This window comes from Tupaia chinensis, unplaced genomic scaffold (assembly GCF_000334495.1).
Source record: "Tupaia chinensis unplaced genomic scaffold, TupChi_1.0 Scaffold144991_2, whole genome shotgun sequence".
In the NCBI taxonomy this organism is placed as follows: Eukaryota; Metazoa; Chordata; class Mammalia; order Scandentia; family Tupaiidae; genus Tupaia; species Tupaia belangeri.
In genome coordinates, this window is record NW_006204851.1 from 261,388 (window position 1) to 288,405 (window position 27,018).

The following is a 27,018-nucleotide window of genomic DNA, read 5'->3' on the forward strand; positions in this document are numbered from 1 at the left end:
GGTGTGAGTTTAAGCCACCGGGTCCGGGACTTGAACCGCGGTCAACTACATGGAGGCCCAGTGGCATAGCCATTACACCATCTGCTGACCCCTCATAACAATTTTTAATGCTTGTATGTCCTCCAGTCTTTCAGTCTCTGCCATAGAGTGTGGACAGTCAGTATATGTTAAGTGGAGACATACAATGTCTCTCTTTCATAGCCTGACTTGCTTCACTCAGCAACAAATCTTCCATATTCATTCACTTTCTATCAAATTCCAGGGCCTAGTTGTTTTTTATGGCTGAATAGTATTCCATGGAGTATATGTGCCAAACCTTTTCATCCATTTGTGGACATTTGGGTTGGTTCCATGTCTTAGCAATTGTGAATAATGCTGCAATGAATATGGATGTGCAAGCGCTTTTCCAACTGAGTGTTCTCCTGTCCTTTGGGTAGATACCCAGGAGTGGAATTGCTGGATCATATGGTAGTTCTAGTTAAAGGTCTTTGAGGAACCTCCATATTGTTCTCCACAGTGGCTGAACCAATTTACATTCCCATCAACAGTGTAGGAGTGTTCCCCTTTCACCTCATCCCCTCCAGAACTTATCATTTTTTGTTCTTTTAATCTTCACCATTCTGACTGGGGTTAGGTGGTAACTCGTTGTGGTTTTGATCTGCATCTCCCTTATGATGAGGGATGTTGAGCATTTCTTTATATGCTTTTCGGCAGTTTGTTATGTCTTCCTTAGAGAGTTGTTTATTCAGCTCATTTTCCCATCTTTTAATTGGGTTAATCTTTTTTTTCTGCATAAGCTGCTTGAGTTTCCTTTCTACTCTAATTGTATTTCCTTCTAAGAGTCAAGCTTCTCCGCCTAGGTCAGCGTTTCTCCTGTGTGGTCAGAGAACTCAAGAATCAGAATCACTCTGAAGTTTGTTATGTCTTCCTTAGAGAGTTGTTTATTCAGCTCATTTTCCCATCTTTTAATTGGGTTAATCTTTTTTTTCTGCATAAGCTGCTTGAGTTTCCTTTCTACTCTAATTGTATTTCCTTCTAAGAGTCAAGCTTCTCCGCCTAGGTCAGCGTTTCTCCTGTGTGGTCAGAGAACTCAAGAATCAGAATCACTCTGAGACCCTTGTTAATAAAATAGAGATTCCAGGGCCCACCCAGATCTCCCAGATTCAAGTCTCTGGAGGATGGCCCAAGAATCTGCATTTTCCATGAATTCTTTAAGACATTGGTTCTCAAAGTGTGGTCCCTGGACTAGCAATACTAGCCTAACCAGGGAACCTGTTAATAGTGTAAATAATTGCATTCCAAATTCCAGGCCCCACCCCAAACTTACTGAAACAGAAACTGGGATGGGGCCTAGCTAGCTGGGTTTACACAAGCCCTCTTGGACATTCTGATACACACTCTAGTTTGAGAGCCACCACCCAAGGGGCTTCTGATACAGAGTGAGCTTGAAGCCTCATTGCCTCAGATGATCCCAGAGTTGGCTTCCCCTGGCTTAAAGCGCCCCAGAGACACAACTAATACTAACTACATAATGTGTATGTGCTACAATGGTTGTTCTGTTTAAATAGCACTTTCTCTAGACTGTTTTCAGGCTCTGTTAGTTTTTCTATGCCTACAGCACTCCTGTAAGATAGAGAGGGCCTGGGGTTTTCCTTCTGGAGGGACACAGGATGCTTAGGGAGGTTTTGATCCACACAGAAGGCTACAAAACAGCCTGGTGAGAGTAGGATCTGGAACCTGAGTCCCTGGACTCCAGTGGTTATTCTACTAGGCCAGATCTACCTGCTGGATTCTTTGTCAGCTCAGGGTCCTCGTCCTTTATGCTGCTGGCAGATAACTGACTCTCTGATCCTCATGGGTAGAGGTGAGCCTTTATGATTTTTGTTTTTAATTTGCTGTAGGGTGCATGTACTCTCTGGATAGAGACAGAGAGAGAAGGAAAGTGAGAAAGCATTCTCCAGGAGACATGGCCATGCCACAATCCCTTCACTTTCATTCTTCTCTCAGAATTTTGGGCATACATACACACACCCCTGGTGTGTAAAGTGGGGCTTTAAAGTTGCCTTAGGCTCAGGCTGAGTGGCAACTTAACCCTACTAGGAATTTGAGGGGAGAACTTGGCTTTGGTGGATTCTGCAGCTCCTCAGAAGTGAGCTGAAAAGATAGAAGTGGTGGTTGAAGAGGAAAGGCTTGACTTTGAGATGGGGGGTGGGGTGGGGCTATAGATATTCATAATTAGAAGGCCTCAGGCTTAACTGCAAAGATGAGCAGCTGGGTGATATGCTTCTAGGTGAACAGCCAATCCACAACATCTTCCATCTGTACAATGAACAGAATAGAGGATAGAGTTCATTTGGTCAAATGCCTGGATGAATGGAAACCTGACTTGAATCTACACTCAGTGGCCAAGAAGGGGGAATCAGTATATCCTTGATCATCTCAGGGCTGTGCGACATTGAGATATCTTCTGGACAGCAAAAGCTTACAAAGGCTGGAAATGGAGATGTCTTATTTAGAGGACCCCAAAGATGGGATGGCATTGTTATTGGGAGCTCAACTCACTATTCTCTTTCTTGTCCCCAAGCCTGCTCCTTCTGAAATGCCCTCTATCCTGCACCATTATCTAAAGTTTAAAATTGGTTCCTCCTTCTTAGCCCTTGACCCCATCAAATCGGTGACCAAATCCTGTCAATTTGACCTGATCATTTCTCAAATTCATCCCACTTCCCCTACTTTAGTTCAGATCAGATCATCCCGGACTTGGTCTATTGCAACAGAACTCTTTGCCTCTAGTAATTCTAAGGGTCTATAAGACAAAACCCGACTTTTGGCCTCTGGATTTAGCATTGAAAGGGTCATTTGTGGCATTATTGGGAGCTGCTTTGGTGGAGGCAGGAGCTTGATTAGAGTAGATTTAAGAGAATAGGAAGAGAGGAATTGTAGGAAGTATAGGCCAGTGCTGTCCAATAACAATAATTGAACTCTAGGGGCCGACTGGTGACATGGTGGTTAAGGCACTGGACTCCCACATGGCCAATCACAGTTCAAGTTCCAGACCCAGTGGCCTGAGATTCGTGCCAGGCATGTGTGTGTGTATGTCCAAAATCTCCTGAGGAGAATGGAGGAGAAGGACATTTGGTATGGTCATCCCCCCAGGGGGTGATATCTCACTTTTCCTCTTTCTGGCAAATGTAAATACCCTATGGCAATAACCTAAAAAAAAAAAAAAAGGTGAACTACATATGCTGTTTCAAATGTTGCAGTAATAGTACTAAAAATAGTTTATGGAAATAGTTGAATATCTCTTATTTAATCCATTATATCTACAATATGAAGGGATCTTCAAAAAGTTCATGGAGAATGTGTATAATGAAAAAAAACAATAAATAATTTTTTCCACTAAGATAGATGTGTACTTTAAAAAATTCCCAGAGAGGAGACCAGCAGTAGACGTAATGGCTATGTCTCTGGACTCCCATGCACTAGACTGCGGTTTGAGTCCCAGACCCAGTGGCTTAAACTCATGCTGGGTGCATGTACATGTATGCCCAAGATCCTGAGAGGAGAATGGAGGATAAGGGAATACAATGTGACCATTCCCCGGGGAGTGATCTCTCGCTTTCTGTCTCTCTCTGTCTTTCTGGCAAGCGCACATGCCCTATAACAAAAACCTCTCCCCAAAAAACCCATGAAATTCCCAGAGGATGAGTACATTTGTCAGAGAACAAGAGAGACACAGACAGAGAGATGAAGAAGGAGAAAGCACCCCCCAGTGGATCATGGTTACAGTCTTAATTCCTTCAATATTTCTATCCTTTTGGGATTTGGGGCACACATGCACATGCATGTGGTGTATTTTTTAAGCCACTTGGGCCAGGATTCAAACCATGTAGTTGACCATGTGGGATCTGGCTCCTTTAACCACCAGACCACAGGACTGGCCTTAAATTAATTCTATGAATTTTTGAAGTCTCCTCTTATTATCACTCCAACATTATCAATATAAAATTATTACCTGGATATGTGCCTGGCTTTCTTTTGAAATCCAGTGTGCATTTTATAGTAACAAGCACATTTCAGTTCAGACTGGCACATTCCCAGTGCTCCATAGCAGCAAATGACTGGTAACTACCCTGAACAGTACAGCTATAGACCATTCTTTCAAGGAGTTTTGCTGTAAAGTGTAGCAGAGGAGTAAGACAATGGCTGGAGGGATAAGTGAGGTCAGGTATTCATTTGATTGTTTTAGAAGGGAACTATTACAATGCATTTAGTTTATGTGCTAATAGGAATAATTTGGTAGTGAGGCAGAAAATGTTGCTGTAAAAGAAAGAGGAAACAGTGACTGGAATGATATTGTTGAGTAGGTGAGAGGTGGCAGGATCTACATACAGATGGAAAGGCTGGCCATGGTTAGGACCCTGGGAGGTTCATCTGTGGTGACAGGACAAAGGCAGAGCATAGTGGGCATTAATGCAGATACAGTGGTTAGTTGTGATCGTGAGAGCTTGTGGAAGGTTTTATCTGATTCCTCTTTTCTCAGTGAAGTGGGAAGCAAGGTCATCATCTGAGAGTGAGGACAGGATGGAAGTATTAAAGATTTGAGACAAGAGGAGAAGATATTAAATTGTGGCCTAGGAGAGTTGGAGAATGAATGGACTGGGGAAGTATAGTTTGATTGCCTGGCAACATGAAGGATGCACTTGAGGTCTGTGATCATGAATTTGAAGTGAGAACAGTCAGCACTGTCATTTTTCTTCAGCCATGTTCAGCTGGGTAGGAAAAGCGAGGGGGAGGAGGAGACTGAGATTTGACTGGGGCTGAGTATTTTTCCAGATGAGTATGTCAATGAGAGGAATAATAAAGTCGAAAGTGTATATACAGGATAATTAGAATTATGGGCTATGAAATTTAAGAAGGGAAGAGGGAGCCATGAGAGACAGAAGGAACATGGTAGGATCAAAGGATCACAGATTCCAATGAGATCAAATAAGTGTTAGGGTCCTATTTGGAGGGAGTGAGCTGGAAAGATAGAAGTGGTAGTTGAAGAGGCAGTACTTGACCTTGATTAGGAAGGGGCTACAGATGTTCATAATTAAAGGTTTCAAGCATGACCATGGGAATGAATGGCTGGTCACGATCATTGAGGAGGAGAGACTAGGGAACTGAAAGACTAGGATCCTGAAAGGTCCATGTTGAAATGACGGAAGAGTGTGGCAGGCCTGGCCATGGCGGCTCACACTGCTATGACACTGTGCTCAGCAGGCTGGGACCACATGAAAGGACCAGGTTCAATTCTTGGTCTGACCTAAAGGCCAGGTGTGGTGGCATGCATCTGTAATTCCAGAAATTCAGGGAGGCTAAGGCAGGAGTATTGCGAGCTGGAGGCTGGCCTGGGCAACACAGAGAGACCCTGTTCTTTTTTTGGGGGTGGGGGGGTTGCTATAGGGCACGTGTGCGCGTCGGAAAGACAGAGAGACAGAAAGCGGGGAATCACCCCTTGGGGGGGATGGCCACGCCACAATCCCTTCTCTTCCATTCTCCTCTCATGATCTTGGGCACACATACACACGTGCCCGGTGAGTTTAACCACTGGACTGTTTGGGTCCAGGACTCGAACAGCGGTCAACTGCATGGGAGTCCAGTGACATAGCCATTACACCAACTGCTGGTCTCGAGAGACCCTGTTCTTAAAAACAGAGCCAGGCATGGTGGTACATACTTACAATCCCAGGTACTCAGGAAGCTGAGACAGAAGGATTTTTTGACATTGCAAGACCTTATCTTGAGAGCGAGAGAGAGAGAGAGAGGGAGAGAAAGAAAGGGAAGGAAAGATGACAGGAATTGTTTCGGAGAGAGTGGTACCAATCGAGGTACTAATATCTCCAAGGAATGAGGGCCATGACCCATATGTCTGTAGATAACTATAAAAGGGAAGAATTGCAAACAGTACAGTATGGTAGTTGTGGGATTTTAGGGAGAATGGAGGGCTAGTGTTTTGGAAATAGCAACAAAAAGGAAAATGATACCCACTCTTCTTACAGGGGCCAATGAAGAAAAATCCGTCATTGAGTTAGAGGATAACAAATGAAATGGGTTTCTTGTGGGGAGAGGTAGGCCAGATGAAAACAAAAAGATAAAAGAGACTTTTAGAGAAGAGGTCAAGATGATAAGAAATTTGGCTAATAATTTATCTTAGTCTATTATTGTGTTACTAACAGAAATGACTGGCATTGGGTGATTTAAAAAGAAAAAGAGGTTTATTCAGCTCAGATTGGAGGTCTGAGGTCCAGGGCCCAACTTCTGGTGAGGCCAGAACATGACAAAGGGCAGGATCTTAAGCAGAGTGGCTGCCTATATGTTTCTCCTAGTTCTGGTCTGTGTGTGGTCTCTGCTTACCTCATTTCCTCTCCATATAAACATACCAGAACTCATTCATGGCAGCCCTTCCTTAATGATTTTATCACATGCAAAGGCTCCACCCAGGGACATCACAAAGGGATTAAGTTTTCACTTAACACCTTTACAAAACACCTCAACTGTCATCTTTAGTTCCCCTTCCCCTGCGTCCCCCCAGGATACACTGTGCTTAAATTATTACTCCATCTGATCATGCTCTTGTAAATTGCATGATGGTTTTCAGGTCAGGGACTGTCTTTGGCCTTTTGTCTCCATTGCCGGCCATGAAGTCTGGCACTCAGTGTAGACTCAGTAGATGTTGACTGAATGAGTAACTTGAATAAGTGAATGAGTTGAAGGAAGCAGAAAGGAGATTGGAGAATGGGAAGCTACCCTGTCCAGTTTTATCTGCTTGGCATAAGTCCTTCCTAGTTTGGATTATAGGATGAGAGAAAGGGTCTTTGGGATGCCTCTGGGGATTGATCTTTGCAACTGGTGGCACAACTGACTTCTTTCCCAGCACTCATAAAGCTTCCTTTTTGTAGAAATCGATTTTAGAAAAAGCCATTATCTTGGTTTTTCCCCTACCTTTACAGCTGACATGCTTCTATCCTCCTGGGATAGAAGATGCTCACAGAACATGTCACTTTTTTTTCATAAAGTAGAAAAAAAAAGTTTTATGTGTTTAATTTTTCTGGAAGTGCTTACGTTTCTATTTTTCTTTAGAAGAAAACTGGTTTTTCACTAGGATTATTCCAAAGGCTATATCTGGGTCTATAGAAAATAGTATGTTTGCATATATGATTGGCATATATAGGTCAAGTTTCCCTTATCCAAAATGTTTGGGACCAGGCCCAGCAGGTGGCACGGTGGATTAAGGTGCTGGAGACACATGGCCAACCGCGGGTCAAACCTTGGACCTGGCAGCTTGTTTTCTCTCTCTTTCTCTCTCTCTCTCACTTTCTCTCTGGTGAGCACACACGCCCTATAGCACATTTAAAAATAATAATAAATAAAATAAATCTTTTAAAAAATGTTTGGGCCCAAGAATTTCAGATTTTGGCTTTTTTAAAATTTGGAAGATTTGCACATACATAATAAGATATCGTGGGGATGGGAACAAAGTCTAAACATGAAATTAATTTAGGTTTCATATGGACCTTATACACATAACCTAAAGGCAGTTCTATGCATATTTTTGTATCACAACATTTTGACTGTAACCTGTCACATGAAGTCAAGAGTGGAATTTTCCACTTGTGATGTCATTGGTGCTCAGGAAGTTCTAAATTTGGTGTGTTTTGGGTTTCCAGTATTCAGATTGCTCAACCTGCATCTATGTAGACTGGGTCATCTAGTCTCAGGGTGCTTTCTTTCTTCCTTTCTTTTTCATTTTTCAAAGAAATTGATATCTGATCGCCTTTGCAATGAAAAGAACCAGCCACAGCAAACAGGCAATGGAGAGCACAGGCAAAGTTCCCTTTCATGGAGAAGATCACCTCTTCATAACATTCCTCATCCTCTTCCAGTCTTTTATAAGATTTTAGATGACTTTGGTCAGCATGATAAAAATAGCAGTTGCCATCTGCATGCCAGGCCAGCTGCTGTATACACTTTCATGTCTTTCTTATTCCACTTACCCACCCTGAGAGGTAGGTGTGACCTCCAGTCCAGATATAGGAAAACGGGCTTGGGTGGCAGTACAATTTGCCGAAGTCACTCTTATATGTAGTGGCAGAGCCGGGATTCAAACCTAAGGCTGTCTGACCCAAAGGGGGGTACTTTCTATCATCTATGTACTGTTTGGTGTTCTGTCTTTTACACTGGCCACTCCTAGCTATGGCTATTTTCGCTTGGTACATAGTTTGTCTAGCTGTCATTTAAATGACCCTGGACTATTGCACAATTTTGAGGTACCATAGTTTACTTAACTTATCTCCGCATTTGGTTTGTTTCCAGTTTCTCAATATTATAGATAGCATAGGCATAAACATCTTTGCACAAATAAGGGTGGTTTATTGGGTTTGGTAGGTATTTGATGATGGTCTTTAGTGTTGTTGAGCCAAGGGTTATGCTTTTATGTTCTCCAGAAAATCTGTGCCATTCATTTGCCTATGCAGTGTTTTTGTTTGTTTGTTTATTTTGTTTTTGTTTGTTTGTTTTAATTTGCCAGAGGGTGTGTGTGCTCACTGGAGAGACACATATACATGAGAAAGTACCTCGCCTTGGAAGATGGTCATGCAGCCATTCCTTCTTTTCGATTTCTCCCTCCTCTCAGGATTTTGAGCACGCATGCACATGCACCCAGTGTGTTTTTCAAGCCATTGGGTCTAGGACTTAAACCATGCAGTTGGCCACATGGGATTCAGCCACCTTAACCACCACACTGTGGGCTGACCCACAATGGTTTTTTTAAAAAGTTTATTTGTTGAGAGAGACAGAGAGATAGAGATAGCATCCCAAACAGGGTCTTGACGCTGCCATCCACCCCCAGCCCCAGCCAGTCCCAGGTCATGGGCACACGTGTGCCTGGTGTACTTAGGGAAGTCTCTGGAGACACATCCAGAACCTTACCATGTTGGTCGATCTGGCGGTGTCGGGTTTTTACTACCATACCACTGTCCACTACCATCTACTCTCCATGATTAGTTTTTGAGTCCTTACTATGTTCCAGGTGATAGGGTGACCAGGTAATTCAGAAACAGCCCTTCCCTCATACCAGTCTGATGGTATGAGGTGAATGATACAGTGCAGAACAAATCGTGCTAAAATGGGGTATTGAGGAGGTAGTGAGAGCACTAAGAAACATGTACCCCAGTAGTACCTGAGTGTTCCTTTTCCCCCACAGCACAGGGCAGGACAGGGTCAGAGGCTGCAGTAGGGCAGGGCAGGAGCACAAGGGCAGGGTTGTCCAGTGGCCAAAGCCTTGGAACTGGCTGATGAGCTATATCCAGGCTGAGGACCCCCCCATCATCCCTACACACACACACACACACACACCCCCACACACACTCAATTCCACTCATGCAGCCATTACCTGGAGGGTGAGGTGGGAGGGCTGTCACTGCTGCCCAGCTGACACCAGGGGGAGCTAAGTAGAGGATAGAGGGAAGAACCCCTGGGAACATGGCTCCTGGCTGGGCTAGCCATGAAATGAGCATCCGCCTAAGCACCTGTTGGTCCTGCAGGTCCCCTCTCTTCTGTGTCCCCAGCAGCCAGGGTGACACCATGGTGCCCAGCTCCACTCATCAGCTGGCAGGGGCTCAGTGCATCTTCACAAACCAAGCACTGCTGGATGCTGGGGATATAGAGGCAAAGCCCATTGGCCCTCCACCCTGAGGAATCATGCTTGGCCTAGAGGGGGAGCAGTGGAGGAAATGTATAGTTAGGATTTGGTGTGCTGAAAGTTTTCACAAGTGACAACAGGAGCATTGAGCATTGAGTCCTTTGGCAGTGTCTGAGAGTCCATTTCCCCAGTGTTCCATTGACATAACTTTGGCTGTGATACTTCCTATCTCTCAGCCTCAGTTTCTCCATATATGAAGTGGAGAGATGAGATCAATGTCCTAAAAGGGCCTTCTGACTCAGATATGGCTGGAGCCTGTCTCTTGTATCCGGAGCAAGCCTGAGATCCTGTTACAGAAGACCTTTCTGGCTCCAGTCACTCCACTCCTCTTCTTCCCTCCCTACATGGTGCTCCTAGGCTTCCATCTCTAACCTTCCTCCTCTCTTACTCTAATTATGCTCCCATGATTCTGACGACTATGTACTGATTACACCTCCATTTAGATGTTCGGCCTAATTTTCTTTACTGAGTTTGTGACTTGTGATTAATTAATCAGCATTTGTTAATTCTCAGATACAATACTATAATTATGATATATTGTCTCATCTCTTCTAATATATCTTTTGCATTAGGAAGTGCTGCTACATTTTTATTTAGAGAGATTTTTGTTACAGGGCACACACACTTGCCAGAGAGACAAAAGTGAGAAATCACCCCCCAGGGGGGATGGCCACACCACAATACCTTCTTCTCCAGTCTCCTCTCAGGATTTTGGGCATGCATTCACACGTGCCTGGCGTGAGTTTTAAACCACCAGGTCTGGGACTTGAACCACAGTCGACATGTGGTAGTCCAGCAATGTAACCATTATACCATCTGCCTGTCCCAGTGCTGCCACGTTGTATAGATGAATAAAAGTTAGTTCAGGAAGTACTTAGGGGGGCTGGATGGCGGCATAGCAGTAAAACATGACTGCAAGGCTGACCACATGGGAGGGTTCTGGGTTCATGACTGAAGACTTCCCTGAGTACTCCAGGCATATGCCTGCCTATGATCACTGTTGGGGGTGCTGTTTCTCTATCTCTCTCAGCACTCATGAAGTAAATAAATAAACTTGACATGTGTGAAGAAATATAATTGTAATTATTCATTTTCAATCTAGGTATCTTTAATACACACACACACACACACACACACACACACACACACACATATATATATATATATATATAGAGAGAGAGAGAGAGAGAGAGAGAGAGAGACTTACCCAAGGCCTCAAAGTTGATAACTTAGGAATCCAGGATTTAAAAACTTCTACCTGCTGAGGTCCAGTACCCACATTTCTGATCCTTTACATGGGATGTCTTAGAGTACATCTAGCCACTACAGGACATTTCCAATTGGATATTCCATAGGCTCCTCCATTTCTTCTTTTTTTTAATCATTTTTTTTCAACTGCCAGAAGTACATACACTTACCAGAGAGAGACAGAGAGACAAAGAGAGAGAGAGAAAGCAAGAAAGCACCCCCTCCCATGGGGGGATGGTCATGACATAAGCCCTTCTCCTTTTCTCCATCCTGTCGGGATTTGGGGCACACATGCACACATTCCAGGAGTGTTTTTCAAGCTGCTGAATCCAGGACTCAAACCATGCAATATACCATGTGGGATCTGGCTCCCTCAACTACTAGGGCATGGGTCTAGCCCAACACCTCAATTTCAACATCTCTAAAATTGATCACATCACTTCCCTATTCCTCTGTCTCAGTCTTCCTTTTCCTTTTATTTCCATCACAAAAAAATGGTACCATCAACCTACTGATGCTCAAGCTAGAACTCCAGGTATCTTCTAAGATCCTTCCTCTCTCTTGTGCCCCAATAACCAATATTCTACCACATCCTGGTAGTTGCTTTCTTCCCTCTTCTCCCACCCCACTGTTAGTCCTTTCAAAGGCCATGCTCTTCTCTCTTGGGGTTTCTGCACGAGTTGGTGTCTTCTTCCTCTTTCTCCTCTTCCTCATCTTCCTCTTCTTCCTGCTTTCTGTTCTTCCTCCTTTTCCTGATCTTCTCCTCCCTCCTCTTCCATTTATTAATTTATTTATTCCACAAATGAGAGGGAGTGAAATAAGCACCCCCGACAGGGGCCTGATGCTACAGTCCACTCCCAGCACCCTTCCCTAATCAAAATCACAGGCACATGTGCACCCAGCATACTCAGAGAGGTCTCTGTAATGTGACTCCAGAACCTTCCCATGTGGGATTACCTCATCAAGAATCCTGTATTTTACCTCTGTGCCACTTTTCCAGTCCCCTGCAACAGTCTTCTTACCAGTCTCCCTGCCTTGACTATCTTGGCTCCAGTGTGGCCCCTGCACTCTGTCCAGAGCAATCTCTCATGAAGACATGGATGATCTTATCATTTACGTGCCTCATATCTTCCACTACTTTCTGTGGCTCGGCACCAGAGCTGGGAGCCCATGGGCTAAAATCCATTCAGAAGACATGTTTCATTTAGTCCTTTGAACATTCTTAAAATGTTTTGAATTAGTTACCATCATGTGAAAATCAGGAAATTCTACATACAAGTTCATATTTCTAACTTCATTTGCAAAAGTGAAGAAACTGGTAACCAGGCCCACATCCCTGCAGGGTAGTGATTGTGTGGAGCCAAGTGGTACTTGCCCTCTTTAGAAGAGGTATGAACTTTCAAGTTTGCCAGTCTCCGGCTTCTCCTAATGTCACTTAGACCCTGGTTATGTCTCTGCTTTTGTTACCTGCCTGAGACTTGAGGCATCTGAGCTCATGACCTGGCTACATGGGATGAAGCCCAAAGCCCTCAGCATGGCTCCTAAAGTCCTAAGTGGGTCAGCCTGAAGCAGACTAGCCCTGCTACACACTGAGTCTTCCCCCTGATTACTGACTCCATCACATTGTCCCCTGTGGCCCCACTAAACTGTTACTCATAGTTCTCAGAATTGCCCCATTCATGTCTGCCTCCATGTGGGCGGCTGCCTTGGAGTCAGCCCTCTTAAGTCCTGCCCCCCCAGAACTCTGCTCCAATGCTCCCTCTACCAGCCTATTTTCCCCACCAGGCTGAATTTTGTCCTCAGTCATCCCCCTCAATCATAGTGTGTTGTTACTGTTGACTGTGAGTCTGAGACTGCAGGGAGCCTGTCTTCTTTATCTTTTTATTCCCAAAGCTGTGCACAAGGCTTGGAATAGTCTTGGTGCCTAAAGCTGTTGAATGAATGGATCATCAGTGAGTGACTGACTTGGGAAAAATACTGCATCTAGATGTGATGTCACCCCTACTTGCTTGGCATGGGAGTCTCAGGTCCCTTCCATCCAGGCATCCAGGTCCCCATTCTGAGTGTCACCTACAACATCCTAAAAACCACACCCTCACTATGCAAACTCTGGCATACATCCAAGGCTCTGGCATGGTACTCCTTAACAACAATAGAGGGAAACTATCATTTTTGGTGTTCCTGGGGGAAGAAATTGTATAGTAGTTAGGAAATGACACAACCATTAGATACACCATGTTCTTCAATTATTCAGAAAATCATGATAATAACAGCATCTAACATGCTTTCAAGAGTTACATTATACTAGTCCCTAAACCAAGAGCTGTCAATATACTGTTTCATTTACTCCTCACAATGTTAAGAAATGGCTAATACTATTATTCTCATTTTACAGGCAAGTAAAATGAGATTTGGGGGTTTTAAACAACTTTTCCAGAGGCACACAGACACAGCCAGTAAGTGATAGAGTCAAGATTTGAACTCAAATGTGTCTGACTTTAAATGAGGTTCATACCTCCACTACTACTCCATACTTCCTCAATGATATTTATCTTTAGAAATATGAGGAAATAAATGTGGAAATGAAGGATATACAATTGAAAAGAGAGTAACATTAATTATTAATTTAAAAAAGAAATTATTAAAGAAAAGAAAATCCTGAGGTATAGAGAAAGAGATCAAGGAGATAGCCTCTTGTGTAAGCAGTGGTTGCCTTCCGGTAGCAGAGTGCTGGGCTGAGTTCTTCTTTTCCTTTCTCTTATTTCTATTTCTGAACGTTTTCTAAATTTCCTTTAATTAGTATGTACTACTTCTTCTTAGAAAGTTCATTAATTTATATCGTCCATGAGGGATCAAGGGACCCAGAGACAGCATCTTCAACAGGGTCTTACTGCCCTGATCTACCCACATCCTCAGCCAGCTTCAGATCACAGGCTCATGCTTGACATACTGAGGAAGGTCTTCAGATACGAACCCAGAACCTTCCTATGTGGGTCAGCCTCAAAGGACATCACATTTTATCCCTGCACTATTGTCCGGTCCAAGTATATATCAGTTGTATAATCATTGCAACAATAAAATGTTTCCTTGTAATGGCCCCAGCAGCAAGTGGCAGAATATAGACAGGAAGAGGCTACTAATCAGTAGGGCAGTCTCTCTCTCTTTTTTTTTTTAAGAGGTTTTTGCTATAGGGTGTGTGCGCTCGCCAGACAGAGAGAGAGAGACAGAGAGACAGAAAGTGAGAAATCCACCCCCCGGGGGGGATGGCCATGCTGCAATCCCTTCTCTTCCACTCTCCTCTCGAGATCTTGGGCACGCATGCACACGCGCCCAGCGTCAGTTTAAGCCACTGGGTCCGGGACTTGAACCATGGTCGAGTACATGGGAGTCCAGCGACATAGCCATTACGCTAACTGCTGGTCCCAGTAGGTCAGTCTCTTGAGTAGTTGCCAATGAACATTGAAGGGGGCAATCAGCAGGCAGCAGAACCTGCACCATCACAGGGCAAAGGAGGAGAAGTGGGCCACTGCTCCAGCTGCCTCTCACTGTCTACCCTCTTCCTCTAGGTGCTTACACCCCAGAGCCCCTCAGCAGTTTCCAGTGGGCTCTGCTCTCAACTGGCCTCATGTTCTTTTATCACTTCAGCATCTTGCAGATCCTCGGCCTGGTAAGTTTGGTTATATCCCCTTCTATCCCCTCTGTTTGGAGTTCTCCATAAATCTGGATAATCCTGGTTGGCGCTGCTGTATCGTTTTGTTTTGAAAATACAAGATGCTAAAGGCCGGGACGTCAGATTGTTGTGTCTGGATTGCTGATTTATGATCCATAGCCTTGGCCTCTCCAAAGAGTTTTCTGAATCCTTCAGTAATGACTGTTTCTTTCATCCCTGGGGAGGCAAGGAAACCCTTCGTTCATGGCCACTTGGGTCAGAAACAGTCAGCTGCCATTAGAAAGTGGTTTGCTCTGAACCCCCTGGGGAAGCAGAACCCTAACCCTGGCCCTGGGCCTAGGGGAAGCTTCTGACCTTGGATCCATTCTGGGCCTGTTCTCAGGCCCTTCAGCAGGTTCTGCCCTGTGCTGTGTGACCATTGGGAAGTGTTGTGTCGGGGAGCTCCCGTGACATTCTGGGGTGTTAGAACTGCCTGGAGCACAGAGAATGGTTGCCCTCAGTGTTGAATTATGCAGAACCCAAGATTGCTGAGTGCAAGGGTGCATGTTAGTGGCAGGATGAGCAGGAAGAGCTTGGCGCTAGGGCTGGTGGTCAGAGACCCAGGTTCAACTCCGGGCTCTACCCTGTTCAGAGTGAATCATCTCACCTTCAAGGGCAGAGTTCTCACCTCTCAGTGACATGGATTAAAAGCCCCAACATCCCTGAGAGGTGTTGAGAACTTGTCTTTAAAGTGAACATGCTTGAAGGGTTTGAGAAGGCAGGGGCTGCGGCCAACCTTGGGCACATGTCTGGCTTTGTGTGCGCGCGGCATGAAGGTAGCATTAGCCACGTGGAGCCTCACACAACCTAGCATGACTAGAGCATGTAACTGATGTCCCAGCACCTTGGTAGAAGCAATCACATTCTCTCCCCACCCCTGGTGTATGGCTGTGCTCTGGTTTGCCGGAGGGTATAGTGTGAACACTTCCCATGTTCATGGGAGGAAGCAGTACGGCTTTCACACCTTTACCTCTTGCTACCCTCCCTTGAAGATTCCAGAGGCCTCAGTGTGCTCATGTCACCCATGACATCCCATGCCCAGGCCATGTCTCCTATAAGGAAGGCTCTGCCCACCCCATTCCTCACCTCCACCACCACTACCCCCATCCATCTTACATGAGTCCATTCAGGTGCCACTTCCCTCATGAAATCTTCTCTGAGGACTCAGACCCATTCTGTCTGCTCCTCAGATCTCCTCATGGTGTGGAAAACTCAGTGAGAACTGTGTGGTTTGAGGTCAGATGCAGTAAACCGGTCACACCCAATTGATCAATTACCAGTTCTGTGGAGGCAGGGAACCATGTTATTGACTGCTTTTTTCTCCCATACCACCTCTCTGGGGACCAGGCACATAGCAAATGCTTAAGAAAGACAATGGGCTCTGGGCCAAACCAGAAGCAAGATCTGAGCAACACTGAACAACATTTCCACTGGATGTCCCTCCCCCATCACCTCCCTAGGGCTCTGGCCTTGACCCACTCATAAAGCCTAGGGGAGAGAAAGCCCTCTATGAACAGGTGGGGATTGGTCAATCCCTCCTTGTCCAGTCCCTTATTAGGTAGAGATGGCTGAACTGGCAGAAGCCAGAGAAAGCCTACAGATGGCGAACGCTCACTCTACCTCCCTTGTCCCTGCAGGTCACCGAAGTGAATTTGAACAACATGCTGTGTCCGGCCATCTCAGACCCATTCTACGGCCCCTGGTATCGCATCTGGGCCTCGGGACACCAGACTCTCATGACCATGACCCACGGGAAGCTGGTCATCCTGTTCTCATACATGGCTGGGCCCTTGTGTAAATATCTGCTGGATTTGCTCCGGCTTCCAGCCAAGAAAATAGACTGAAGGTGCTTGTTGGTTTTTGTTTTTGTTTTTGTTTTTGTTTTTGTTTTTGTTTTGTTTTGTTTTTGTTTTTCTCCCTGAGGAGGCAATTCTGACTTGACTTGGAGAACACCCAGTTCTTGATGAAATCATGGGAGAGGGCAGTAGGGTGTTTGGTGTATTTCTTTTTTCTTCCTCTCTGTCCCTTCTTCCACCCCTCTTCGTTCCCCAGCTCTTTCCCCCAGGATGCTTCCTTGAGCCTGTGGTATAGTGCTGGGGAATGGATTCTCCTTCCCTTTCACTTTTTCTCCTGCTCCTAGTGGCCTTACATGGGAGATGATAGGCAGTGGCTCTTCTACTCTGCTTGTTGGTGCTTCAACAACAGCTGGTTGAGGAGAAAGGGAACAATAAGCAGTAGTTCTTTCAGCTTTGAAGCAATGAGATTGGGTTGTGCTTCATCCCTCCACTGCCAGGGACCTCCAAGCTTATGCTGGGATCCCCTTTAGTCTCCAGCACAGCCTCCACCATAAGGGGACTGAGGCCTTGTTTCTATACCAGCGTCAAGCCCAGAGCCCAGGAATTTCCCAGCTGATGGCCAAAGGAGAACTGGCCAGATTCTTCCCACTGCTGTCCCATGACTCAAAGCAAGCAGCAAAGTAGCCACTCCCTCCAGGAGGCTGCCCGAGCTGGGAGGCAGGAGCATGACCCACCCAAGGCCAGATTTCCCTGAGAGGGCTGGAGAGCAATTGCAATGGGAAATCCAAAGTGAAGAAGGTACATAGTACTAGGCAAGATGCTGTCTGTAAGAGCCAAGAACTGACCCATATTCCCAGTCAGAAGTGAGCATAGAAATTAATCAACAGAAGTGGTAACTTGAGAAAATTGGTTTGAATCATACACTCTGTATTAATGTTGATAATAGATACCATTTAACCTTGAGTGCCCCTGAAATGTGCCTCTCCTCTCTCTCTCCCCACTTTTTCCTTCTCTTTCTTTCTCTGTCCTTTTCTCTCTCCATCTCATTCTTTTCTCCTTTCTCAAAGGCAGCTTCAGCAAAGAACAAGCTAGAGTTGGTTTTGCTTTATTCTTTTTATTTGTTTGTTTTTTTTTTATTTTTTTTTTTGTTTGTTTGTTTTTGATGTTTGCGTATGGACAGTCCTTGCATCAGGGCCGATTTCTAAAAGGGCTCCTGTAGATCCATTTAGATCCATTTCTTGGTTTTCCAGGGTATATCAGCATCCTGGGTTTGGGAAGATACCGTTCCTGCCAGCACTGTTTCCCTAGGTCCAGATTTCTTTGGTGTAGCCAGGTTTCAGTGCTGAATTCTTCAATATGGGGGCACTTCACCTTCCCCCCGACCACCCCCAAAGTCCACGTTCAGGTTGAAAGGCAGCTGCCAAGGAATCAGGAACTCATGGGTGGAGGTTCAAGTGCTCCAAAGGGAGGGGCTGTTGTTGAAAGATTTGAGCTCAGTCATGCATGGGCCTCAAGAAGGGAGGCAGTGGCTGGGCATTTGCTGACTTTTTGTTGCCTCTGCTGGAAACAGATAGGCTTACGAACACAAAAGATCACTCAGTGACCTCCTCTCCCCCTCTCTTACTCTAGGCAACCTACTTGCCCTGGACAAGCTCTGGTATTTCAAATTTGACCATATTAGATCTAGATTGAGCTTCATTGATCAGTGGTCATGATTTTAGCAAACAGAACACAAGAAGTGGCAAAATGCAGAAAAGTCTCTCTGAATAAGCAGGATTCTGGAGCTACAGACTCAGTCTCCCCAAGTCAGCATTCTCTCCTTATTCTTATTCCCTCTGAATAAGCTGAGACTCAGGGAAGCAACCCTGGGGGTGGAGGGCATCCTTCTGCAGAGGCCTGCTGGCACTGAGGCAGCAGTCCCCAGGGCTTGCGGACAAGGAAGGAGAACATCACATATCCTAGCTCCCCTTGAGCTCCTTAGGACATGTCACCTTCATTTTCTACTGTCTTTGAGTCTTGGGCTAAGATTTTCATAGTGCCTATCACTCAGGGTTGCCCTCCAGAGAGGCACCTCCTGAGTGGCTGGGCCCACCCTGCCCAGTGTCAAATTGCTCAACATAGAATGAGGAATGTGTAAGGGCTTAGTGTCCTTTGTCTTCTTGACTAAAAGGGACATTGAAAGGTAGTCATGTGAGGAGCCTCTGGGGGCCTGGCTTGTCCTGTACCAGAACATGGAGTTACTGTGGGCAAGAGATTTGTGTCTCAGCTGGGGACCAGCTCCAGAATACCCAATGCTGTGACTTTGTATGTAGACCCTTTTTTCCTACCTGTCCCAGTGTATGGCACAGCCTGCCAGTCTGCTCAGACTTTCCCTGCATTGGCATATCTCCAAAAGCTGGCCTCTGCACTGGTTCCAGCTCAGCCCCTCATTCTGGTGGGTACTTTCTGGTGCTCAGAAGGAGAGAAGAAAGTGAAAGCCATAGACTTGGCCTGGCCAGGCCCACAGTCAGGTGGAGGGAGAGGTGAAGAGGAGATGCAGGTTGGCTCAGACACCTGTAGGACAAAGGAATAGACAGTGGGTGCAGCCCATAGACTCTAGGGCATCAGGGGCCTTTATGGGGGGTATTGGAGAGCAGCAGGCATTGAACTAGTCTGTATCTCCCCTCTTACCTTGGGCAAACCCTTGTGTAGGGAGGTGACCTAGCCAGACCCATGACAGCCTGCCCTGGAGAATGATCCCCATCCCTGCCCAAAAGCCAGGCTGCTACTGCCCAGCTATAGCACAGAAGGGAGGGACAAGCTGTAGTTTGCACCCGTAGTGATCAGTGGACTCTGGCTTCATAGTTCTTCCCCAGGGTTTTCCCATCAGTGCCAAGGTGGTTCTATAGACCCCTCTCCCCACCACCCCAACCAACTTTCTGTATGCCATTTACCAGCATTTATGTGGGACCTCTGTGCATGAAAGAGAGAACAGTTGTGAAGTGACAGTTTCCTTTAAAACAGCACCAGGAAGGGAAAAGAGTGGTCCCTCATGCCTCCAGGTAGCCTTGGCCAAGGGTCTGGGCCAGTGAGTTGGCCAACTCGGCATCTGCTCTGAATGGCAGAGAGGTGAGCATCCCTTCTTGGGGTCCTCCCCATTGCAGTATTTGGGTTTGTACACCAAAGATGATCTGGCCCATCTTCCTCCCCAAGGCACAGTGATAGGTTCACAGTCAGTGGGGAAGGGCACTGCGGGGCTCTGGAGCTACAGATTCAGTCTCGCCAAGTCAGCATTCTCTCCTCTTCAGTTGTCATAGCATTCATATAAGCTGCTTGCAGGGTCATCAGGTTAACCAGGGTGATTGGCGCACTTGACCGTACAGTACCTCAGTCTAGCTATTAGGGCATCCTTTTTTGCTGTAGTCTCCGCCAGGACTTTGTTAGTTGTGATCACTGACGATTCCATGTTCTGTGAAGTGGGCACAGCTCCCCACAGATGGCAGGTCTGCCAGCAGGTTCACTCTATTGGGATTGGGCAGGCCTTTTCCCTCCCTCCCTCTGCCCAAAAGACCTCCCTGGATTTGTAGATGTTTACCCAGAGTCATCTGCGCCTTTCAGGAGAGTGTTTTCTTAATGGTTTTTACTAAAAGGGTTGTGGGGAAGGAGAAAAAAAGGGGCTATGTGTGACACTGTGGAATAGGACAGTGGTACTGGTTTTGGCAGTGAGTTTTCCACAGGCCCTTGTTGGCTCCTTGGCTGGACCCCAGAATGATCAGGACCTCCTTTGCCTGTCCTGCCCTCTGTGACAGATAGAGAGAGAGGGCCTGCCTCTGTGTGTACAGAGTGAGCCAATACGTGCTCAGGAAAACTTAGTTGCTTGCTGTTGCTCTCTGTGACATTTGTATACACTGGTTTGCTACTCAAGGCATGAAACAGACAAAAAAAAACATGAAAAACAGACAAAACAAAAGTCACTTCAAGCAAAGCTGTTGTTTTGGAAACTTGCATTCTTTTGGTGTCAATTTTGTGTAATATTTTAATGAATTTGTCATTTATATTGTTACTGTAGTGCAGAGAATATGATAGGATGATCTATAATGATTTTTGCCAGGAAATTGGCAAAAGCCTCTGTCCCTCTTAACCACCCCCCTCCACCCCCCATTTTTCCTTGGTCCCAAGTGGGGATTGCTATGCACTGGGCAGACCCCTCCCTGACCCCTTCCCCCACACAGTGGTTCCCTTTAGAATCAGTCTCTATCACCCCCTAAACAGCAGCAGGGTACTTTTGCCAGTCTGGTTCTGGGGTGCCAAGTGCCCCCACCAGTTTGCTCACCTCTTAGGGCATTTTGTAATATGTTTTTTCTGTTTTATAAAGCCTTTTGATTGTATTGAAATGGTTTCTGCAGTCACCTTTAGAAATAAATGGTCATTAATTTGTGTATTTAGCATTCTGAATTTTAGCCTCAGGTGTTTCTGTTGTTGACAATGCCTGAATGAAAAGGAAACCCTCTCAATGGGACCCACTGTTACAGTGTTTTCTTCGTTTACTGTTATTAAAAGATTTATGAGAACCCAGGAGTCCTGGCCTTGCTTCCTAGAACCCTCTCAGAAGGCCTTTTGCTTTGAAAAAGACAAAAGGGGCTGTTGGCCCTGCACACTGAGGGGGACCATGAAGGGCAGCTGGGCTTTCTCAGCATAGCCCTGCCCTGGGAGCCATGGGCTGGCTGGCCTCGGATTCCCACGCACTGCCCACTGCCACCAAGGCTGCAGGGGAGGTTGCTGGACACCCTGGCCCCAGGGTGCTCTGAGCCAGACTGGATAACCAAGGTTAGGAAGGCAACTTTGAAACCAACACATTCAGGCCCACTCAACCCAAGTGTTCCCATGGGCTAGCTCTGTGCTCAGCACAGGTCAGATTGTCCCTGGAGGAGGCACGAACAAGATAACTCCGCCCTTCGTGAACAGTCAGGCCTGCTCTTCCAAGCAGCCCATGGTGACTGTGATAAGCATGACCTCCTTTACATCAGGCATATGTAGGTCCTGCTCAGTCTTCTGCCAATGCTGGTGCTTCTACAGGGACACAGCTTGCCAGAGTGGCATCCAGTACAGGTGGGATCTCCTTGTTTGTGGGCAATTATGCACCCAGGTTATAAATGAGGCAGGATCTGCAACCCAGGACTAGAAAACCATCAGCTTAGGAAAAGTCATTTCACCTCTTGCCGTGCCAGGTCCTCCATCTGCAAAGCATTGGTTATGTGTGTGCCAGGTATGGTACCCAATCCCTCTAGATAGTTGTTCCTCAGTATCCATGGGGGATTGATTCCAGGACACCAGCAGATACCGAAATTTGTGGATGCTAAGATCCCTTATATAAAATGGCACAGTATTTGCATAAGCCCTACACACATGTATACTTAACATTGTCTTTACAGGGCCAGCCCCAAAGCCTAGTGGTTAAGGGTGACAGATCCCACTTGGCTGACCGGAGTTGGAATTCCAGCCTCAAAGGCTCAAGAAACACTGGGTGTGCAAGCATGCCCCAAATCCTGACAGGATGGAGAAATGGAGGAGAAAGGATTGTGGCCTGACCATGCCCCCTTGGGACTGCTTTCTCCCTTTTTCTCTCTGGCAAGTGTACACACTCTCTGACAATTAAAAGAGTTTTAAAAAATTATATCTAGATTACTTATGATACTTAATACAATGTAAATGCTATGTAAAGAGTTGGTATAATGTATTATTCAAGAAATAAGGACAGGAAAGAAGTCCATACATTTTCAATACAGATGCACCCAGATTTTTTTCCAGAGTATTTTCAATGCAAGGTTGGTTGAATCTGTGACTGCAGAACCCATGGCTATAGAGGGTTGACTGTACAGGTACTCTCCTAAAAATCTCTCAAATGTGGTGCCAGCATATGGCATAGTAGTTATGTCCCTGGATTCCTACATGGCCAACCACAGTTCGAGTCCCGGACCCAGTGACTTGAAACTCACACCGTGTGTGTGTGTGTGTGTGTGTGTGTGTGTGTGCGTGCCCACAATCCCGAGAGGAGAATCTAGGAGAAAGGATTATGGCATGGCCATTCCCTCTGGAGGGTGATTTCACACTTTGTCTCTCTGCAATGAGCACACGCACCCTATAGCAAAAATTTCCTTCTCAAAAAGAAAAAAATCTCTAAAGTGCAGTGAAGCTGCACCTGTTTTGCAGGGAAAAACTGAGACAACTGCATCTCATAAATAGAAGCACTGGGATTTGAAGCCAGTTGTGTTAGACCCTAAAAGCCATGTGCTTTCCTCTCTACCCTGTTGGAGCTCCAGCTTGGATTCTGATGTGCTGGGACTACTGGGTAGACCCTTGCCCTGGGGCCCCTGGCCCAGAGTGCTGGGCAGTTATGTGGAAGGCAAGAGAAAAAGGTAAGACCACTGACTGTACAAAGCAGAAAAGTCAAGGCCATTTTTCCTTCTGTGCTGGCAGGCCTGGCCCTGGACAGCCTGCCTCAGAACAGAGCTGGAAGGGACAGGAGTAGAGGGGACTGGACACAAGGCCTAACTTGTGGTGAAGGCAGAAAGAGTCCGGTGGAGAGAAGGGAAGGAAAGTTGGTCCTCTGGCCTTTCTACAGGTCTTCCTTTTCAGAAAGAGCCAAAGGCCAGGGACAAGGCCATTGCCATCTCTCCTCCAGAAGTGCATCTGCACCTGCTGCCACCTCGGCTCTAGCCTGTACTGCCCCCTGCAACAATCATTTTCCAACAGTCTTTTTCCAAATGCAAATCTGACGGTATGACCCCTAGAAGATAAAGCCCAGGCTCCCTAGTGGGGCAAATGGGCCTTGGGCCCTGTAAACATCTTCAGCTTCATCTCTTCACCTTGACACTTACAAAAGGACCACGCATGAAGAGCCTGTGTTCCAGCCATATGGCATTCCACTTCGTCATGCCATGCCATGCCATGCCATGCCATGCCATTCTGCAAGTCTGGTTCTGGGGTGCCAAGTGCCCCCACCAGTTTGCTCACCTCTTAGGGCATTTTGTAATATGTTTTTTCTGTTTTATAAAGCCTTTTGATTGTATTGAAATGGTTTCTGCAGTCACCTTTAGAAATAAATGGTCATTAATTTGTGTATTTAGCATTCTGAATTTTAGCCTCAGGTGTTTCTGTTGTTGACAATGCCTGAATGAAAAGGAAACCCTCACCATGGGACCCACTGTTACAGTGTTTTCTTCGTTTACTGTTATTAAAAGATTTATGAGAACCCAGGAGTCCTGGCCTTGCTTCCTAGAACCCTCTCAGAAGGCCTTTTGCTTTGAAAAAGACAAAAGGGGCTGTTGGCCCTGCACACTGAGGGGGACCATGAAGGGCAGCTGGGCTTTCTCAGCATAGCCCTGCCCTGGGAGCCATGGGCTGGCTGGCCTCGGATTCCCACGCACTGCCCACTGCCACCAAGGCTGCAGGGGAGGTTGCTGGACACCCTGGCCCCAGGGTGCTCTGAGCCAGACTGGATAACCAAGGTTAGGAAGGCAACTTTGAAACCAACACATTCAGGCCCACTCAACCCAAGTGTTCCCATGGGCTAGCTCTGTGCTCAGCACAGGTCAGATTGTCCCTGGAGGAGGCACGAACAAGATAACTCCGCCCTTCGTGAACAGTCAGGCCTGCTCTTCCAAGCAGCCCATGGTGACTGTGATAAGCATGACCTCCTTTACATCAGGCATATGTAGGTCCTGCTCAGTCTTCTGCCAATGCTGGTGCTTCTACAGGGACACAGCTTGCCAGAGTGGCATCCAGTACAGGTGGGATCTCCTTGTTTGTGGGCAATTATGCACCCAGGTTATAAATGAGGCAGGATCTGCAACCCAGGACTAGAAAACCATCAGCTTAGGAAAAGTCATTTCACCTCTTGCCGTGCCAGGTCCTCCATCTGCAAAGCATTGGTTATGTGTGTGCCAGGTATGGTACCCAATCCCTCTAGATAGTTGTTCCTCAGTATCCATGGGGGATTGATTCCAGGACACCAGCAGATACCGAAATTTGTGGATGCTAAGATCCCTTATATAAAATGGCACAGTATTTGCATAAGCCCTACACACATGTATACTTAACATTGTCTTTACAGGGCCAGCCCCAAAGCCTAGTGGTTAAGGGTGACAGATCCCACTTGGCTGACCGGAGTTGGAATTCCAGCCTCAAAGGCTCAAGAAACACTGGGTGTGCAAGCATGCCCCAAATCCTGACAGGATGGAGAAATGGAGGAGAAAGGATTGTGGCCTGACCATGCCCCCTTGGGACTGCTTTCTCCCTTTTTCTCTCTGGCAAGTGTACACACTCTCTGACAATTAAAAGAGTTTTAAAAAATTATATCTAGATTACTTATGATACTTAATACAATGTAAATGCTATGTAAAGAGTTGGTATAATGTATTATTCAAGAAATAAGGACAGGAAAGAAGTCCATACATTTTCAATACAGATGCACCCAGATTTTTTTCCAGAGTATTTTCAATGCAAGGTTGGTTGAATCTGTGACTGCAGAACCCATGGCTATAGAGGGTTGACTGTACAGGTACTCTCCTAAAAATCTCTCAAATGTGGTGCCAGCATATGGCATAGTAGTTATGTCCCTGGATTCCTACATGGCCAACCACAGTTCGAGTCCCGGACCCAGTGACTTGAAACTCACACCGTGTGTGTGTGTGTGTGTGTGTGTGTGTGTGTGCGTCCACAATCCTGAGAGAGGAGAATCTAGGAGAAAGGATTATGGCATGGCCATTCCCTCTGGAGGGTGATTTCACACTTTGTCTCTCTGCAATGAGCACACGCACCCTATAGCAAAAATTTCCTTCTCAAAAAGAAAAAAATCTCTAAAGTGCAGTGAAGCTGCACCTGTTTTGCAGGGAAAAACTGAGACAACTGCATCTCATAAATAGAAGCACTGGGATTTGAAGCCAGTTGTGTTAGACCCTAAAAGCCATGTGCTTTCCTCTCTACCCTGTTGGAGCTCCAGCTTGGATTCTGATGTGCTGGGACTACTGGGTAGACCCTTGCCCTGGGGCCCCTGGCCCAGAGTGCTGGGCAGTTATGTGGAAGGCAAGAGAAAAAGGTAAGACCACTGACTGTACAAAGCAGAAAAGTCAAGGCCATTTTTCCTTCTGTGCTGGCAGGCCTGGCCCTGGACAGCCTGCCTCAGAACAGAGCTGGAAGGGACAGGAGTAGAGGGGACTGGACACAAGGCCTAACTTGTGGTGAAGGCAGAAAGAGTCCGGTGGAGAGAAGGGAAGGAAAGTTGGTCCTCTGGCCTTTCTACAGGTCTTCCTTTTCAGAAAGAGCCAAAGGCCAGGGACAAGGCCATTGCCATCTCTCCTCCAGAAGTGCATCTGCACCTGCTGCCACCTCGGCTCTAGCCTGTACTGCCCCCTGCAACAATCATTTTCCAACAGTCTTTTTCCAAATGCAAATCTGACGGTATGACCCCTAGAAGATAAAGCCCAGGCTCCCTAGTGGGGCAAATGGGCCTTGGGCCCTGTAAACATCTTCAGCTTCATCTCTTCACCTTGACACTTACAAAAGGACCACGCATGAAGAGCCTGTGTTCCAGCCATATGGCATTCCACTTCGTCATGCCATGCCATGCCATGCCATGCCATGCCATGCCATTTCTTGCTTCCCTGTCTCTTTACCCTCATGCTGTATTCTCAGCTCCCCACAACTTGTTTTCATCCTCAGGCCTCAGTTCCAATATCAGCTCCTCTGTGCATGCAGTAGGAGCATGCATTTTGCTCCTACAGCATCTGGTACTTATCCGGCTGCTATGTGCCTCCTCTTAGGTGATGCATTACTTGTGTCTCTCCTGTAGGTGTTGAGCTCCTTGAGGCAGGGTGGGGTCTAATACATCCTTCAGTCCCTGGCCAGACCTTGCTCCTTAGAAGGTGCTCAGTGAACGAGACTCTTATCCCGGTGATAAGAAATGCTAGGAAGCACCACTGTTACCTGAGGGAGAATCCTTGGCTAGATGAGCGCTTACCCTCCCATAAGTTCTGCTGGATAGGGCCAGAGTGCATTTTCCCAGGCAACTCAAACTCCTTGCTGAGGGGTCCCATCCTACTCCTCTGCAGGGCTCTTTGCAGTTTGTATCCTGGAAGAGAAGGCAGTATTGTTCCACCTAACCCTTCCCCAGACTTTTGATTAGGGAGTGGAAGAGGTTTCCAACTGCTGTTTATATCATTGTTAGCTGTTCATCCTCGCTAAGGTCACCCCCTTCCTTCCCTGGGGCACACAAGAGTTGTTGCCTGCATGGGAAAAGCTCCACCAGCCCATGGAATGTGTTACCCCTGGGAGAGGTGGGGATATAGGGAATAGTTTGGGATGGTTGCAATCTGATCCCCCAATGAGTTTTCCCCTTGTCATGGTTGGCCAAGGCCAGGCCAAGTATAGATACATAAATGTTAGTCTGACAGATGTTAATGGTTTATTCAAAGGCTATGTGGTTTGCAAGCCTTGGCAACAGGAAAAACCTGCCTCATCCAAAGTCAAGGGCCCTGATACTG

At 46.4% G+C, this 27,018-nt stretch overlaps 1 protein-coding gene across 1 annotated transcript in view; it reads left to right on the forward strand.

Annotated features, from left to right (window-relative positions):
* Positions 1-20,424, forward strand: part of TMEM164 (transmembrane protein 164) — a 238,763-nt gene extending 218,339 nt beyond the window's left edge. Inside the window, 2 exon segments of the mRNA XM_006167715.3 lie at positions 14,560-14,660; positions 16,340-20,424. Coding sequence (XP_006167777.1) covers positions 14,560-14,660; positions 16,340-16,546 — 308 coding nt within the window. The 3' untranslated portion in view covers positions 16,547-20,424.
* Positions 20,425-27,018: the final 6,594 nt, after the last annotated feature.